This window comes from Otolemur garnettii, unplaced genomic scaffold, assembly GCF_000181295.1.
Source record: "Otolemur garnettii isolate 467f Iridium unplaced genomic scaffold, OtoGar3 scaffold00245, whole genome shotgun sequence".
NCBI lineage: Eukaryota > Metazoa > Chordata > Mammalia > Primates > Galagidae > Otolemur > Otolemur garnettii.
The window spans coordinates 1,062,249-1,078,484 of NW_003852640.1; the positions used below are offsets into that span (position 1 = coordinate 1,062,249).

Consider the following 16,236-nt stretch of genomic DNA (forward strand, 5'->3'; position numbering starts at 1 on the left):
CCGGCTATTTTTTGGTTGCAGCCGTCATTGTTGTTTTGGCGGGTCCAGGCTGGGGATTCGAACCCACCACCTCAGGTGTACGTCGCTAGCGCCTTAGCCGGTTGAGCTATAGGTGCCGAGCCGCTCAGTTTTCTATATGTGTTCTAGATGTCACTGCAGAAGTGTGAGCTTCCTGTCAAATTTTAGGACACATCACCTAATTGAACACTCAGTTTCTTCTTTTCCTGAAGCCCTCTAACATGTGATTGCTCTGCCCCAGTCTGCTTGCTCTTGTAACTGTGGCCCAGATGTCAACATGGGTCATCCCTTCCCCAATCCTAGATCACTTCCTTCTCTGGGCTCTGGATCTCATGCTTTCGTCTTCCCTCATTTGCCCATCTGAGGAGGAACAACTGCCAAGTTTCTTCAGATAGAATGCATGGGAAGTTATAAAGTCTTTGCCTATTTGTCTTTATTCTAATCTCACACGCGCTTGAAAGTGTAACTAGATACAAAGAGCTTGACATGGTTGAAAATCATTTCTCCCAAAGATTTTGAGAGAATCACGTCATTTTTTTCTAGTTCTAAGAATGTTCATGTTTTTCTGAATTCTGACCCTTTGCCTCTCTTTCTTTGGCCGATTGTGTTAGAAATTTTCAATGACGTCTTGATGCACAACTTGTTTTTCATTCATTGTCCAGAAACCCTGACCCTTCAATTCTAGGAAATTTTCTTGAATTATTTCGTTCCTGATTTTTTCCCCTTATTTTCTGGACAGTTTATTCACATGTTGGGCTTATCTTTTTGAGGGGTGCAATGAGCGCTGGTTAGCTCAGGGTCTGGAGCCCTTCTGTTGCTCCCTGCTGTGTGGTGTTGCACGTCCTCATCTGTAAAAATGGTTTGTGCACTACCCACAGCATAGCACAGGGCTATTGTAAGAACTGCATGAGGCGACGTGTGTGTGAAGTAAGAGCAGTGCCTGGCACCAAGTGCCAAGAGTGCGGCATTACACATCATTGCCAAGAGGAACTGACAGCAGAGGGTGTTGCTTATGGTCCCTGCTCCCACCCTCAACCATTCCCTTCGAAGTGGCGGCCTCTGGTGTGCACCTGAGAGCACTGACTCATGTGATGACTCACATTTTCTATTGGTTAGCTATCTAGTTTTGTTACACGTTCTGGAAGACTTCAATTTTCTTGTTCAAGATTATTGAATCATTTAGTTTACTCCCATACTTTTAATTTCTAAGACTTCTCTTTTGGGCGGCGCCTGTGGCTCAGTGGGTAGGGCGCCCACCCCATATACCAAGGGTGGCGGGTTTGAACCCGGTCCCAGCCAAACTGTAACAAAAAAATAGCCAGGCGTTGTGGCCTGCGCCTGTAGTCCCAGCTACTAGGGAGGCTGAGGCAAGAGAATCGCCTAAGCCCAGGAGTTGGAGGTTGCTGTGAGCCATGACACCACGGCACCTACCAAGGGCGATAAAGTGAGACTGTCTTTTAAAAAAAAAGAGTTATCTTTCATTCCCTGAATGTTCTCTCTGTAGCTTACTGTTCTTGGGTTTGGATGCAACACTCCTAATATTGCTAAGGTTGTGGTTGTAGCTGTAGCTTTCCTCCTCTCTTCCTCTTCCTTTATTGTCTCTGTTCCTTCTGAATGCTGTTTCTTTTCCTTTTGTTTCTTTCTTTTCTTTCCTTCTTTCTTTCTTTCTTTTTTTTTTTTTTTTTTTTTGGTAGAGACAAGAGTCTCACTTTATCGCCCTGGGTAGAATGCTATGGTGTCACACAGCTCACAGCAACCTCCAACTGGGGTTAGACGATTCTCTTGTCTCAGCCTCCTGAGTAACTGGGACTACATGCACTCACCACTATACCCAGCTATTTTTTCATTGCAGTTTGGCCAGGGCCAGATTTGAACCCGCCACCCTTGGTATATGGGGTGGCACCCTACCCACTGAGCCACAGGCGCCACCCTCTTTTTTCTTTCTTTTTTTTTTTGAGACAGAGCCTCAAGCTGTCCCCCTGGGTAGAGTGATGTGACATCACAGCTCACAACAACCTCCAACTCCTGGGCTCAAGCAATTCTCCTGTCTCCACCTCCCAAGTAGCTAGGACTACAGGCGCCCACCACAACACCCAGCTATTTTTTGGTTGCAGCCGTCATTGTTGTTTGGTGGGTCCGGGTTGGAGTCGAATCTGCCAGCTCAGGTGTATGTGGTGGTGGTGGGGGCGCCTTAGCCGCTTGAGCCACAGGCACCGAGCCTTTTTATTGAGACATGTCTCACTCTGTCAACCAGGCTATAGTGCAATGGCATTGTCACAGTTCACAGGAACCTCAAGCTCTTGGGCTCAAGCATCATCCTGCCTCAACCTCCTGAGTAGCTGAGACTACAGGTGCCCACCACAACACCTAGATACTTTTTCTAGTTTTTTGTAAAGATGGGGGTCTTGTTCTTGCTCAGGGTGGTCTTGAACTCCTGTCCTCAAGTAATTCTGCCTCCTCCAGAGTGTTAGGATTACAGGCATGACCCACCACCCTATCCTCTAAGGCCCTTTTCTTCTTCCTCAGGTATCTGGTGATCTTGGGCATTTAGTTGCATTTAAGAGATGCTCTTAGGGCCTGGGGCTTGTGGCCTGGTGAGCTCTGAGGTCAGAGATGTGTCTGGGCCATTCTAAGGCACCCCCTGCTCCTGTACCCAGCTGCTAGTCTTTTCATTTGAGCTGGTAGTTGCTTCAGAGAGGAGCCTGGGTGATACCCGTGAGAGGCCAGACTCAGCCAATAACAGAGGTGAGGGGAGGAGCAGGAGTCTCAACTACTTCCCCATTTTCAAACAAGGTCTTGCCTATTAACCAGGCCTCAAAACTCCTCTCCTGGACAAGAAGAGTGCCTGCCAGCCTCAGCACATAAGCATAGATGTTTGGGGTCTCCTTTTTCCAGGTGTGCTTCCACACACCACCCATCAGACACTGGTCTCTACAGCCCAAAGGGCTAAAGCAGCTGCCACCTCCCACCTTCTTCCAGCTCCACAAAATTCCGCTTCTTTGCCCTCACAGCTTTTGCCTTTAGAAAAATTTCCTATCATTTTAGACGGGTTTCAGGATGGAGAGGAGGAAAATATATTGCCATATTTAACTACAGCTGTCCAGACTGAATTCTAAACTTTTCCAGGGTTGAAAGAGGCCCGCCCAGATAATATTTTGTTTCCTCAGACAACGCAAGATGCCTGAGCTGACAGATGTAGTTTCTTCTTGGGGGGTAGCTGAGTTGGGGTCCTAGGACTAGGTGCAGCGTCTAGCAAGTGTCCAGGGCAGCTCTTCCAGTAGCACGGACGGACCTTGAGAGCAGGTTCAAGGACTACCACGCTGTCAGATGTCAGACGCGCTACTGTTTCATGAATCACTAGGAAGAAGAAAACGGAGAAAACGCTACCAATTAAATGAGGACGGCTGATTTCAGGGCTGACATGACGATGCATCTGGAAGTCTGACTATGAAGAAGCGGTTCTTTTGTGACCTGTAACTCGGGACAGTCTGTGTAGACGGGTCCCGGGGGGATGGCCGCTCTTTTTCCTGCCTCCTTGGTGAGCACCAGTGCACAACGCCTGAGACTAGTTTTTCGTAAAACACGCAGAGATGCGGCAGCGGGAGGAGCAGCAGGGTCAAGAAGCCCACAAACGTCAGAGAACTCAGCCCCGCCCCTGTCCCGCCCGCGCCGACCCAGCCTATGCCTGCACCACCCCTTCCGCCCTCCCCTCCTGGGGGCGTTAACTGTCCCTCTCCATCCCGGAAGCGCATTCTTTTTTTCCACGTAGCGGGCGAAAGGTCTTTTCTCGCGAGAGTTCTAGCCACTGGTACCCAGATCGCGCGAGACTGCAGAGGGAGCAGGAGCTTGTGGCGCGCGCGGCGGCCGCGACGGACGCAAGATGGCGACGGCGACCATAGCTCTCGTAAGTGAACCCCCCTGGCCACGGGTGGCCCTCAGCTGGCGGGAGGGTGTCGTTGACCCGGCCAGGGCGCAGAGGGCCCCGGCGGCGCGGTGGTCTTTCTAGGCTCGCGCAGGCCGCCCTCTTGCGGTCTTGGGTTGCGCAAGGCGGGGGCGGGGCGGGCGCGCGCGGGCGACCTGCGGCCGGAGCTTCCGGCCTGCGGACTCCAGCTTCCGGCGGGGCGGGGTAGGGGCCGGGCGAATTCACTGTCCGGCTGGCCAGATCCTGCGAGCGGCCCTTTGGGCGAGCTAAGCGAAAGGCTGGCGTTGCCGTCTCGCCTCTGGTGACCGGGCTGTGCGCCCAGGTCCCTACGGAAGGCGGGGTCCTTAAGGAAGGCCAGGTCCTGGTGTGACGGCATGTGCCGGCTTGTCCTAATGGGCCACGGGGTCAGTGGGACCAAAGGGGACGGGACCCGTAGAAGGGACACGGCTCAGTGAGGACCGGGTGCCTATGGCTCCTTGCGCCCGCGGCCGTGATTCCGCTTTTCGCCAGTGCTTTGCAGGGAAGAGCTTATCTCCATCTTTTTATTCCCGCTGAGGAAGGGAAAGACGTGCTCTCTCATCACACATTTTCTAAGCAATCACTTTGTCCCAGGCTTTATAGAGGATTTTGGGGCACAGTGGGGAACCAAACAGAGGCAGCCCCTGCCTTGTTCAGAGGTCTGGTGGGCACCATAAACCAGTTCCCCCTCAGGGTGCCACGTGTTGGATGCCAGAGGGAGCTGTGATCGCAGTGGTGTGGATACCCAAAGAAATGAGCCCCGCCCTGCTCAATACATTGCCCACCACCAGGAAAGGGAGGGATGCTCAGCGAATGACTTAATGTTTTGCCCTTGGCACCTCCATGGTGAAGTCTTTCTTACCTGTCTTTCTCCACCTAAGCTTAATGGGACTTACCACCACCCCTTTTTCTTAGCCACAGTTCATCCCTTTGTTAGGTTCCACTTTCCCTCTGACCCACACCCGGATGGACAGGATAAGGTCTGTTTGAGAAGGCAACTTGGGTAGGTGGCTGAATGCTGGACTGATAGGGGCAGGGACTGTCATTGGCAAGCCCCTGATCTAGGGGCTGGACCCAGTCCCACTGCGGTAAAAACCAACTGCTGGGAGAGGAAGGCATTTGTTTGCACACAAGATTCTCCATCTGGTAAGGGGGTAGCCCAGCGTGTGATGATTGTCAGGACTGGCTAACTTTATCATGTCTTGTTTTCTCTTGAAGCCACAGGAGCAAATGAGTTTTGCAAGGGGGAACCAGAAAAAAAAAGGTGAGGGTTAAGGACTTGGTGACCATCCCTAGGCAGCAGTCAGAGGGTTGGTAGTGAAAGGAGAGGAAGGCTCAGAGACAAGGATTGGACACTTAGAAAGTTGGAGGAGAATATGGACACTTCATTTCCCTAAGCCCCCACAGAGCACAGTGCCCTGTGCTCAGGGGATAGAGGCTAAATTGGGGCTCAGGTTTGTTGTGGCACAGTGGCAGACAGCTGGTTTCTTTCTTTCTTTTTTTTTGAGACAGTCTTACTTAGTTTTCCTTCAGTAAAGTGCTCTGGAGTCATAGCTCAATAGCTCACAGTAACCTCAAAGTCTTGGGCTCAAGTGGTTCTCTTGTCTCAGCCTCCTGAGTAGCTGGGACCACAGGTGCTCACCACAGTGCCCGGCTATTTTTTTAGATACAGGGTGTCATACTTGCTCAGGCTGGTATCGAACTTGTGAACTCAGGTAATGCACCCGCCTCGGCTTCCCAGAGTGCTGGGATTACAGGTGTGAGCCACCTCACCTGGCCCACACAGCTGGTTTCATTGCTGAAGTGGACATGGGCAATAAGTCTGACCCTTGAAGCAAAGGTGTTCAGTAGGGGTGTTTGTTGCCATCCAGAGTCTCTTGAGGTCGGTACATGTGTTTTGATTGTTAAGGCTCAGGCTTGTTGCAGCAGGTTCTAGGAGTGTGGTCTGATCGTTTTTTGAGTAGAAAGACTTCCAGAAGAGTAGTCTGATCCCCACTGTTGTGGTTGACACAGGAGTGAGGCTGCACCCATGTCATACTGCTCTAGCCCTGTAGGAGGGCTGGGATGGAGCAGCTGACCCTGGCTGACTGTGGTCTAGTGGGGAGGTGCAAGAGGGTGCAGAAATGCCTCCTCTGGTACAGGTGTACCTCCTGCCTAGTGGCTGCAGGGGTACTCTTGGCCACCCTGGTCCACTTGGACTCATTGCTCCGTTCCTCCCTTCTCTGGCAGCCTGACCACTTAGGGCTGCCGCCTTGGGTTTCTTTAGGCAGGAGCATTGGGACCCGCTCCGCTCCCTGTGGATGCAGTCACTTTCCCCCGTGGGTTCCAGCATGCAGTGTCACTTCACAAGCCCTCCTTGGTAGCCATGACCTTGTATGCCTCATAGTCACTTTTTTTGTGTCCTGCGTTTTGTTGTCTTCTTAGCTCTTTTACCTACAGAAGTCGTCCCAGATGCTGACTGGCACATTCTTTGTCCACAGCTGCCTGTGAGGCTCCCAAGAGAGGTGTCTTTCCCTTTTTGTTCTCACTGCATCTGCAGTGCCCAGCAGAGCTCTGCCACACAGTAAGCAGTGTGCAGCACCTGGGGAGCTAAGCAGAGAGGAGGCAGCTCCTGCAGCTAGCCCTGCACTGGGGGTCTGATGCTGGCTGTGCTTAGCAGTACAGAACTTGGGGCATGCTTTCCATGTGCAGGGGCTGCGTAAGGTACTTCACAGAGGGTGTTCACTACATCTTTGTGGCAGCTCTGGGAGACAGATCACCCCACTTCACAGCCAAGGAGCCTGAGGCCTGGAGAGAGACATCATATGGCCAGCCGCAAGTTACTCTTTTGTCTTCCGGTGGGAAGTACTGCTTTGGCTCTAGCTGGTAAAGTGTGACAGCCATGACGCTTGGTGCTCAGGGCCACCAGAGAGTGATGGCACATGACTAGCTAGGATCCCAAATGACCAATTCCTCTAGGGTCTGGTTAGCAGAGCAAGCACCTCAGGCTCACTGCCCCTGAGGACTTTCTTATGCTAGGGATGGTGTGGGGAGTTCCGTGTAATGTCCACCAGAGAACTGGCTTTTCCCACAGTCTTTTCTGAGCCATGACTTGCTCTCTACACTGTACTGGCCCCTGTGTTGGCCAGCTGCAGTAATTTGGGTTCAGGAAGTTAAGAAAGTGCCCCTGAATTCACCTGTGCACAAGTGCCTGGCTTGTCTTGATGTGACCTCTTGCCATGGGCACCGAGAGGCAGCCTTTGCTGTGAGTGTGCTGGCTGTAGGTTGAAACTTTGAAACTGGGGCATAGTTTCTAAGCAGCAGTGGGGCTGAGTAGGGTGCAGCTGTGCTGGCAGCATGCAGAGTGACCTCAGTGTCCCTGCCCATTGCTTCTCTGTCTGGCAAAGCTGGACTTTTACTGCTGTCCTTCCTCTGGCAGCCAGGGTACCTGGGATATGAGCTGGCAGGGTCAGCCTAGCTGTCTTTGTTTATGCACATAGGTCCAAGGGTGGATATTAACTGTCCCCTTATGTACTTAGATATCTGTAGGTGTTGTCTTTGAGCTGGGAGCAGGATGAGTGCATTCTGCCCTGGGTCCCCCTGTGCAGCCTCTGATAGGGTGGGATAGGTTATAGGGCCCTTCTATCAAGTCCCCTCTCCCCAAAGGGTAGAAGGGCCCTAAAACTGTCTTATCTGCTTGTGACCTGTGTCTGTCCTGCCACCCGAGAAGGCCATGGTGGGCATTGCTCCTTTTGTGCCCCTCTGGGCATGGGTCCCTGGAGTGCAGAGGGCCAGGCCCTCAGCTGTTCCCCTAGCAAGCAGACACCCACCTTACCATGCTGCTCAGAGGTGTCTTCAGGAGGGACCTGCGGCTGATGCTGAGCTGTGTGCTGCCTCAGGAGGGGTGGGGGACAGCTGACTGGCTGTCTTGCCCTCCAGCTCCCTGTGGGAGAGGGAGGCTTTCCCTGTCTTGGGGCAGGAGCACAGCCTGTTCTCTACTCTTTCTTCCCATCCCTTCCTCGTCTTCTCACTGCAGTTGGGCCTACCCAGTATCTGCTTCTGCTTCTTGCTGAGGCCCTGGGCAGCTGCAGGTGTGTTGGCAGATTGGGGGCTGGGGCAGTGTTGGGAATGTCCAGGGGCCAAGCTGGAACTGGTCCCTTCCTGTGCCCTGCCCCACCTCCTTTGCTTCTCCATGGGGAGCTCAGTCCTCAGTTTGGGAAGAGAAAAGGGGCTGGGAAGGGAGGGCTGTGCACCTGTCCTTACAGCATCTCCTTCCTGCCCGCAGCAGGTCAATGGTCAACAAGGAGGGGGGTCCGAGCCAGCGGCGGCGGCGGCAGTGGTGGCAGCGGGAGACAAATGGAAACCTCCACAGGTACTGATCTTAATTAAGCCTCCTCTCCCTCAGGTCTGCCTGCCTGCCTGCCCGCCTGCCTACTCGTCCCTGGCCCAAAGAGGCCTGACCGGGGGCCGGGTCAGGAGGAACCCGAGGGACCTTTTCTGCCTTCTGGGCAGACAGCTGCCCGCAGGACCCTGGCCTAAGCCCTGTGTGGTCCTGCCCCTCCCACCAAGCCTCCAGGCCAGCCTCTCCTCTCTGTGTCCACCCTGCTTCAGTTACCAGGCAGAGCAGGGTGGGGATGCTGAGGGCTGGAGTTTGGCCAGTATTCACTCTTAGCCATCAGCGTCATGTGGAAGGGTGTCTCACTGTTCTAGAACATGTAGCGTTAAGAACCAGAGATACAGATTTTCATTTCAAATTTCTGTTTTAATTTAAATGAAACAACAAAACCATATAAGTCAAAGCACAGGTCTGATTAGAACCAGCTCTCTATATCTTTTCCTGGCTCTAGTCCCCATGTGGATGCTGGTGGACCTTGGCTTGTCCAGATGCCCAGCCCTTGGGAGCAGGTCCTACTGGAGGTGGAACAGGCCTTATCCCTGGGTAACCAGGTTCTTTGTGATTCTCCGTGGCAGTGTCTGCCTCCAGAGGTTCACACGGGCTCAACAAGGTGCCTTGGGGGCCTCTAGGGGATAGACCTTCCTATTGACAGCCTCCAGGCACTCACAGGAGTGGATGGGGACATGGTATGCAGCTTTGACCCTGGGAAGTGGTAGGGACTGAAGCTCCCTGGCCCTTAGCTGGCTGTCCAGCTGGCTGTTGGTTGGTAGGAGAAGGGCCTTTTGTTAACCAAGACAAAGAGGAGATTGAAAAGTTTCTAGGAAGCTGGAAAGGGGGTTGGCATTGATTACCATGGTGACAGCTGCTCTGGAGTCCCAGCCTCTGGCTCCTGGGCCTTCTCTTCCCCCTACGGAGAAACAGGCTTGTGGCCAACTGGGGAAGGTAGAGAGGACAGGCCCAGGATAAGCCAGACTGGGGACCTGGTCCCACCCAGAGCAGGCCTTTAACTGTCCTTCGGGGCTTGCTTGGGGCCCTGGTTGCCTGGGAGGCGCCTCCAGGGCTGCTTGCCCTTTGAATCTGTGCCAGAGACCAGCACTGGGGCCAGCCAGGGTGGGAGTTCTCAGTGTTTGGGTCAGCCAGCCCCTTCCTGCCTCCTCTGTACATTGTCCTTGCTCAGTGCTCCTGTGCTGAGGGCCTTTCTCCCTGCTCTGCCGTCACTCAAGGCTGCCTCTGGAAGTCTGGAAGGGACTGGCTGGTGGCCTTTCGGAGTTGGCAGACAGGCAGGCGCGTTAGGTCTGCCCATGGCACATGTGCTACTCTGCCTGCCTAGCTTCTCTCCTGCCACATGCTATATTCTTCCCTTTGTAAAAAGCACAGAAGCAGATCAGAGGGGTGTGAATGTACTCCTAGCAGCGTCACCTTGGGTCTGTGGCCAGCTATGACCATGGCCCCAACACTGCCCCAGCACTACCTGGTCCCCAGGCCTCCCTGGCTAGGGTGCTGTTGGGTGTCCAGTCTGTCCCTGTGGCTAGCTGCTCCTGGCTTCTCCCAGTAGGCTGTGCACAGCCTGGGCAGGAATGTGGTAGGGGTGGGCTAGAGCCTTTTGTTGGGCTCTCGTGGCCTGGAAAAGCAGCTGGGTTTTCTGAAGGTGTGCGGTGTCTGCAACAGTGGGGGTGGGGCCCTGTTCCCACACTTGGGTGGCTCTGGAAGTTCAGGGAAACTGAGTCTATCCACGGCACAGACCCAGAGAGGCAGGCAGCCTGGAGGCATGGAGTCCAGGGAGCCTTCTCTCCCTGCCTAGAAGGACAGCTGAGGCTGGCTATCTCACAAGGCATTAGTTGGAGGCTCTGGGGTTGGGGCTGGGCCTCTCTCCTGCCACCTGCTGCCTATTGGTGGCTCCTTCGAAGGCCGTTGTGGCCTGGGCCTCACAACTGTTTGAGGTTGGCCCAAGGCCCCCAGGATACCTGCCTGCCTCAGTTGTGTCCTACCCACGGGTCCTGAGGGACATGGGCCTAGGCTGGAGACAGCAATGTCTAAAGGGCAGACCAGAGTCCGGCCAGCCCTGCCTCTCCCTGAGAACCGGAGGCCGTGTGCAGCTGTAGGGGAGATAGGTGGAGTGGGGTTTCTCGGCCGTATGAGGGAGGACTTGGGCTGCTTAATGATCCCCTGCTCTCCCTACCAGGGCACAGACTCCATCAAAATGGAGAATGGGCAGAGCACAGCCGCCAAGCTGGGGCTGCCTCCCCTGACGCCCGAGCAGCAGGAGGCCCTCCAGAAGGTGAGAGCGCACCTCCTGGGGTGCTGCAGCGGAGGCTGGTCAGCCTGGGGCCAGGGAGGGGTGGGGGAAGGTATGTTTCTAGCAGATCGGGCCCCCAGCGCTCCTCACCGCCATGTCTTACAGGCCAAGAAGTACGCCATGGAGCAGAGCATCAAGAGCGTGCTGGTGAAGCAGACCATCGCACACCAGCAGCAGCAGCTCACCAACCTGCAGGTGAGCCGCCACCCACCTCCTGCCACTGCTACCACCTCGTCCTTCTCCTCTTGTGCCTGTGGCTGTCCCCAGGTGTTATGGTTCTCACATTCTCAAGGATTCATTCTTGGGACCCTCAGGGTCGTCCCTGAGGCAGGAGAGGCCCAGCCTTTCCCAGCTGCTGCTTGCTATAGCCTTAAAGGCCTATGGCCCGTCCATGCCCCTTCTCTGTGGCTCTGCCCCTCCCCTTCCTGGTCTTCACACTGGTGCCTCCTCTGCACCCCCCACCCCCCATGTGCAGCTGATGGTGGCCATGGGTAGGGGATGTTCCTCTGTGCCCCTGTGGCCTTGGATAACACTGGTTAGGTCCCCAGCCCTGCAATTAGTCCAGATTACCTGGCCCGGGGCCCAGGACTGAGGAGGTCAGGGGACATCTCCACTGGGCTCTGCTCTAGCCTTGTGGCTAGAGGCTACACTGTCTGTATGGGAAGGGGGCAGTGTGAGGCCAGCAGGTTCCTGGGCCTTGAGCCTCCCATGCCCCAGCCCTCAGACAGTCACGATGCCAGGAGCTGCCTTGGCTATTCACTGTGCTCCATAGTCCCTCCTCCTCCTCCTTTTCCTCCCTCCCTCCCTTCCTTCTGCCCCAGCTGACCCAGCTGCAGGGCAGGGCACCTGGGGCTCTGAGGCCCCCCTGGGCAGGTGCCGGTGGCCAGTCAGCCGGCAGTGTGGGAAGGCAGGCGGGCCTCCCTGGCAGGGCGGGGACTCCGGGCCTTGCCGCTGTCTGCGTGAGGTGTTGACAAGAGCGGGAGACTGCTCGGCTCCAACAGACTGAACTCTGTCTTTACTGTCTTTCAGATGGCAGCAGTGACAATGGGCTTTGGAGATCCTCTCTCACCTTTGCAATCGGTCAATAGAAATGCTCACTTCTTCCGGGGCTCATGTCCTTAGTCAGGGCTAGAGGGGGGCAGTGCAGCCCACGCTCTGGGGACCTTGCTCCCCTAGCCGGCCCTGCCCGCCAGCTCTGGACGAGCGCAGCAGAGCGCCAGGCATGGCGGGGCCAGTGGTGTGGGCACCCACCCCGGGACCGCCCCTGGGGAGGCCTCCATCTGCTCTGAGGGCCCGCCTTAAAACTAACCGGCCAGGTAACTGCGGAGGGCAGCCGGCCAGGGCGGGGCACTGCCAGCACCAGGCCCGTCTGAGCCCATGCCACCTGCACGCACGGGGTACACCCACGGGCCTCCAGCTCTGTCAGTCACCAGGCTGCCTGGGCTCTTGGGTTGGGGTTAGGCCCCTGAGGAGAGAGGGGTCCTAACTCATGGCCCCATCAGACCCTGGAGGGAGGATGGATGGGTGCGGGGGAGGGGGGACTGGGGGGACATCAGGAAGTGAGAGAGGGAAGGGTGAGGGCTTGGGCCTCTGGCCTGGCTGTTAGTAAGGGGCAGGCCATGCAACCAGGGAGGAGGAGGCAGAGGCCATTGGCTGTGCCCTGGCTGCTGTGGGCAGAGGAGTTGGGAAGGAGATGCCCTCTCTCTCCCAGAGGCAGGCTGAGGAGGAGGTCAGGCTCCATTTGGGGGAGCCTGAGGGAAGATGCCCTTTCTCTGGAGGCCTCTCCTCAGTAGAGCCACTCTTGGCATGTTGCTATCATGGGGACACACCCACTGTCGTTTTGCAAAGTGTGTCTGGAAGGGAGCCATCGACCCTCTGGGGAGCCTGGGGTTGTGAGGACACAGGTCAGGGAGAGAGCTATCTGCCCACTTGCGGTTGAGGAACCCCACATTGAGGAGTATCTGTGGCCCTGTCTTGGGGGAACTCAGACCTGAGGGACAGATCTGGTTTCCCATCTGTAGAACTTGCTGTGAGAGGGCATGTGGCTCCACTCTGAGGGTCCTTGGTCTGTGCAGGAGCCTGTTTGCTTTCATTTTCAAAGAATTCTTAGTTTGAGGGAAGATAGATAGCCCACCTTGAGTTCCGTGTTGGGGGGAGATGTGGGCCTAAAAGTGAAGAGGGAGGCTCAGTCTGTGGTAGGCTGGCCACTGTCTAAGGAAGGAAGCTGGTCTCTGGCTTTGGGGACCTTTGTGAGGTGGCAAGGGCCAGGGCCCTGGTTTCAGCCCCACCTGCCTCACCAGCCCTGGACCCATGGTCTCCCTGTGGCCCGCTGCATTTGGCTCTAAAATCCCCCTATGTGACATGTCTCTCCTGTGAGCTGGCAGGGGAGAGAACACTGTCAAGAGGGCATGGGGAGGTCCCTCAGCACATATGGCTAAGCTCACAACCAAAGCCCTAAACTTGGCAGGCCTGTCACCTCTCCAGCTCCAATTAGTCCTGGGGCATCTTTTAGGGTCTCTGCTACCTTGGGATGCCCCAGGGCCAGGCCAACAGGTGTTGCCTGGGCCAGTTTGTTTGGCTGTGGCATGGGCTACAGGCAGCTCTTTTTTGTGAGAGGTTTCAGGGGACTAGGAGGGCACACGGCACTGAGCCCTGGCCTGAGTTGGCCCTGTATGAGCAGTTGTTCCTTCTCTTTCCAGGGAGCCCCTGGCTAGGCCCCTGAGCTCTTCCCCTGGGGTCTCTTCTGGGCAGTGGCTGCCCTGTCTTCTGCCCTCCTCTCTTCTGGCCTCCAAATCAGTGGGTCCCTCCAGCTTGGATGGCTCCTCCTTCCCTCTTCGGTCGTAGCACTTGGCTGGGACAGTGGGAGGATCTCCCAGCCCAGCCAGGACACCTGGCCTCTGGTGGGGGTTGGGGGTAGACTTGGGAGGGCACACAGCCCTGCCTCTGGACCTCTTGTCAGCTTTGCCGTCGCAGACTACCAGGGACCTGGGCAGGCTGGGGTGCGTCTGCGTCCTGCTGCTAGGCCTGGCCTATCTTCCTGGGGCAGGGTTCTGCTGACCCCCGTGCCCTGACTAGGGACCAAGCCTACACCTGCTGCTGTGTGGGGAGTCCTTCCCACAGCGGAGCTGGGTGGGTGGGCCAGGAGGGGAATAGGCTGCCCAACCTCTTGCCACCCCTGACTGGCCAGTGGTTCTCTCCCCTTCTATCCTGCTGCAGATGGCGGCTCAGCGGCAGCGGGCGCTGGCCATCATGTGCCGGGTCTATGTGGGCTCCATCTACTATGAGCTGGGAGAGGACACTATTCGTCAGGCCTTTGCCCCGTTTGGCCCCATCAAGAGCATTGACATGTCTTGGGACTCTGTCACCATGAAGCACAAGGTAAGCAGTGCCTGCCTGGAGTCCGCCACCCTCACTGGGCTCTCCCAGCCTAACAGTGTGTCCTTATGTTCAGGGCTTTGCTTTTGTGGAGTATGAGGTCCCTGAAGCTGCACAGCTGGCTTTGGAGCAGATGAACTCAGTGATGCTAGGGGGCAGGAACATCAAGGTGAGGGCAAGGGGGCCAGGTCTCGGGCCTTTCTCTGTCCCCTGCAGACCTGCAGTGCAGCCCTGCTGTAGCAGCTGCATGTGGCTGGGCCTGGACTGATGAGTGGCTCTCATATCCCTGCTTCTTCCTCAGGTGGGCAGACCCAGCAACATTGGGCAGGCCCAGCCCATCATTGACCAACTGGCTGAGGAGGCACGGGCTTTCAACCGCATCTATGTGGCCTCCGTGCACCAGGACCTCTCAGATGATGACATTAAGAGTGTGTTTGAAGCCTTCGGCAAGATCAAGTCTTGCACACTAGCTCGGGATCCTACTACTGGCAAGCACAAGGGCTATGGCTTCATTGGTAAGCCTGGAGTAGCTGAGGCAGGGGAGGGGCCCTTCTGGTGCTGGGGCTGACCTTCCTCACTACTACTCCTTGCCCTGCAGAGTATGAGAAAGCCCAGTCATCCCAAGATGCTGTGTCCTCCATGAACCTATTTGACCTGGGTGGTCAATACTTGCGAGTGGGCAAGGCTGTCACACCCCCTATGCCTCTGCTTACACCTGCCACACCTGGAGGTCTCCCACCTGCTGCTGCTGTGGCTGCAGCTGCAGCCACAGCCAAGATCACAGCTCAGGTAAGGACTGATGCAGCTGGGGGGGCTTGACAGTGGGTGGATATACTCTTGATCCTTTAGGATTGGCTTAAGTTGTCTTGAGTAGCAAGACCAGGAGCTCAGTGTTGTAACCTTTTGATTTGCAGGAAGCAGTAGCTGGAGCAGCGGTGCTAGGTACCCTGGCCACTCCTGGACTGGTGTCCCCAGCACTGACCTTGGCCCAGCCCCTAGGGGCTTTGCCCCAGGCCGTCATGGCTGCCCAAGCACCTGGAGTCATCACGGGTAAGTATGGGTCCTGGGCCCCTCTTTTTCTGCCTTGTCATCTCCAGACAGTGCCTTCAGCTAGTTTCAGATTCTAGGCCCTCTTGCTCCAAGTGTCACTTTCTGAGGTCAAGACAGCCATGGTACCATGGCTGACCAGCTCTGTGTTCTTTTGTGGGGACCAGGAGGCATGGGGTTGGGGGGGAAGTGACTGCTGGACTTGGTTGGTTTTGCTGCAGGTGTGACCCCAGCTCGTCCTCCCATTCCGGTCACCATCCCTTCTGTGGGAGTGGTAAACCCCATCCTGGCTAGCCCTCCAACACTGGGTCTCCTGGAGCCCAAGAAGGAGAAGGAAGAGGAGGAGCTGTTTCCTGAGTCAGAGCGGCCAGAGATGCTGAGTGAGCAGGAACACATGAGCATCTCTGGCAGCAGTGCCCGCCACATGGTGATGCAGAAGCTGCTGCGCAAGCAGGAGGTGGGCAGCTGGGTCCTGGTGCAGTGGGTGTGGGGGTGGTCCAGATAGGCCATGGCTCTCAGCTGTCCCCCTTCACCACAGTCTACAGTGATGGTTCTTCGAAACATGGTAGACCCCAAGGACATTGATGACGACCTGGAAGGGGAGGTGACAGAGGAGTGTGGCAAGTTTGGTGCAGTCAACCGAGTCATCATTTACCAAGAGAAGCAGGGCGAGGAGGAGGATGCAGAAATCATCGTCAAGATCTTTGTGGAGTTTTCCATGGCCTCAGAGACTCACAAGGCAATCCAGGCCCTCAATGGGCGCTGGTTTGCTGGCCGCAAGGTGGTGGCGGAAGTGTATGACCAGGAGCGTTTTGATAACAGTGACCTTTCTGCGTGACCCTGGCCCTGTTGCCTGGACTTGCATTGGCCCCTTGTTTCCTCTGGGTGACTGTGGGGCCGGGCCCCTCTGCCCTGCCCAGCCCAGCCTGTAGTGTGCATAAAGTTGCAGGTGCTGCTGGCCCTGAGCGTCCATGTCTGGCATTGGTCTTGCGGCCCATCCTGTCGGGTGTGCCTCCAGTGGTGGCCTGGCCTGGAAGGCGGGTGGGACGGGAGGGTGGGCTGCCCTAAGTGGAGACCTGTCCACCGTGGTCGCCACGGGGTGGGCCGGGAGATGCTTGGCAGAGGGCTGCCCGGTGGTGCAAAGTCACTAAAGTTTGCGGGCGCCTTCGTCGGGCTCTTAAAGGC

At 56.1% G+C, this 16,236-nt stretch overlaps 1 protein-coding gene across 9 annotated transcripts; it reads left to right on the top strand.

The window, feature by feature from the left end:
- Window positions 1-2,247: 2,247 nt before the first annotated feature.
- On the top strand, window positions 2,248-16,016 carry PUF60 (poly(U) binding splicing factor 60). Of its 9 annotated transcripts, XM_023508383.1 has the most exons (15): window positions 2,248-2,369; window positions 3,380-3,922; window positions 5,177-5,222; window positions 6,398-6,399; window positions 8,223-8,309; window positions 10,516-10,611; window positions 10,735-10,824; window positions 11,659-11,709; window positions 13,846-14,007; window positions 14,081-14,173; window positions 14,306-14,519; window positions 14,603-14,793; window positions 14,919-15,054; window positions 15,273-15,508; window positions 15,590-16,016. In XM_023508383.1, exons 2-15 carry the CDS (start codon window positions 3,899-3,901, stop codon window positions 15,887-15,889), a joined length of 1,728 nt encoding a protein of 575 aa, XP_023364151.1. In that variant the 5' UTR covers window positions 2,248-2,369; window positions 3,380-3,898; the 3' UTR covers window positions 15,890-16,016. The 9 variants fall into 9 exon arrangements, with proteins under 9 accessions (XP_023364151.1, XP_023364148.1, XP_023364149.1 ...); XM_023508380.1 differs by lacking the exons at window positions 5,177-5,222; window positions 6,398-6,399 and adding an exon at window positions 6,650-6,661 and having other exon boundaries at window positions 2,249-2,369; window positions 8,226-8,309; XM_023508381.1 differs by lacking the exons at window positions 5,177-5,222; window positions 6,398-6,399; window positions 11,659-11,709 and adding an exon at window positions 6,650-6,661 and having other exon boundaries at window positions 2,249-2,369; window positions 8,226-8,309.
- Window positions 16,017-16,236: the final 220 nt, after the last annotated feature.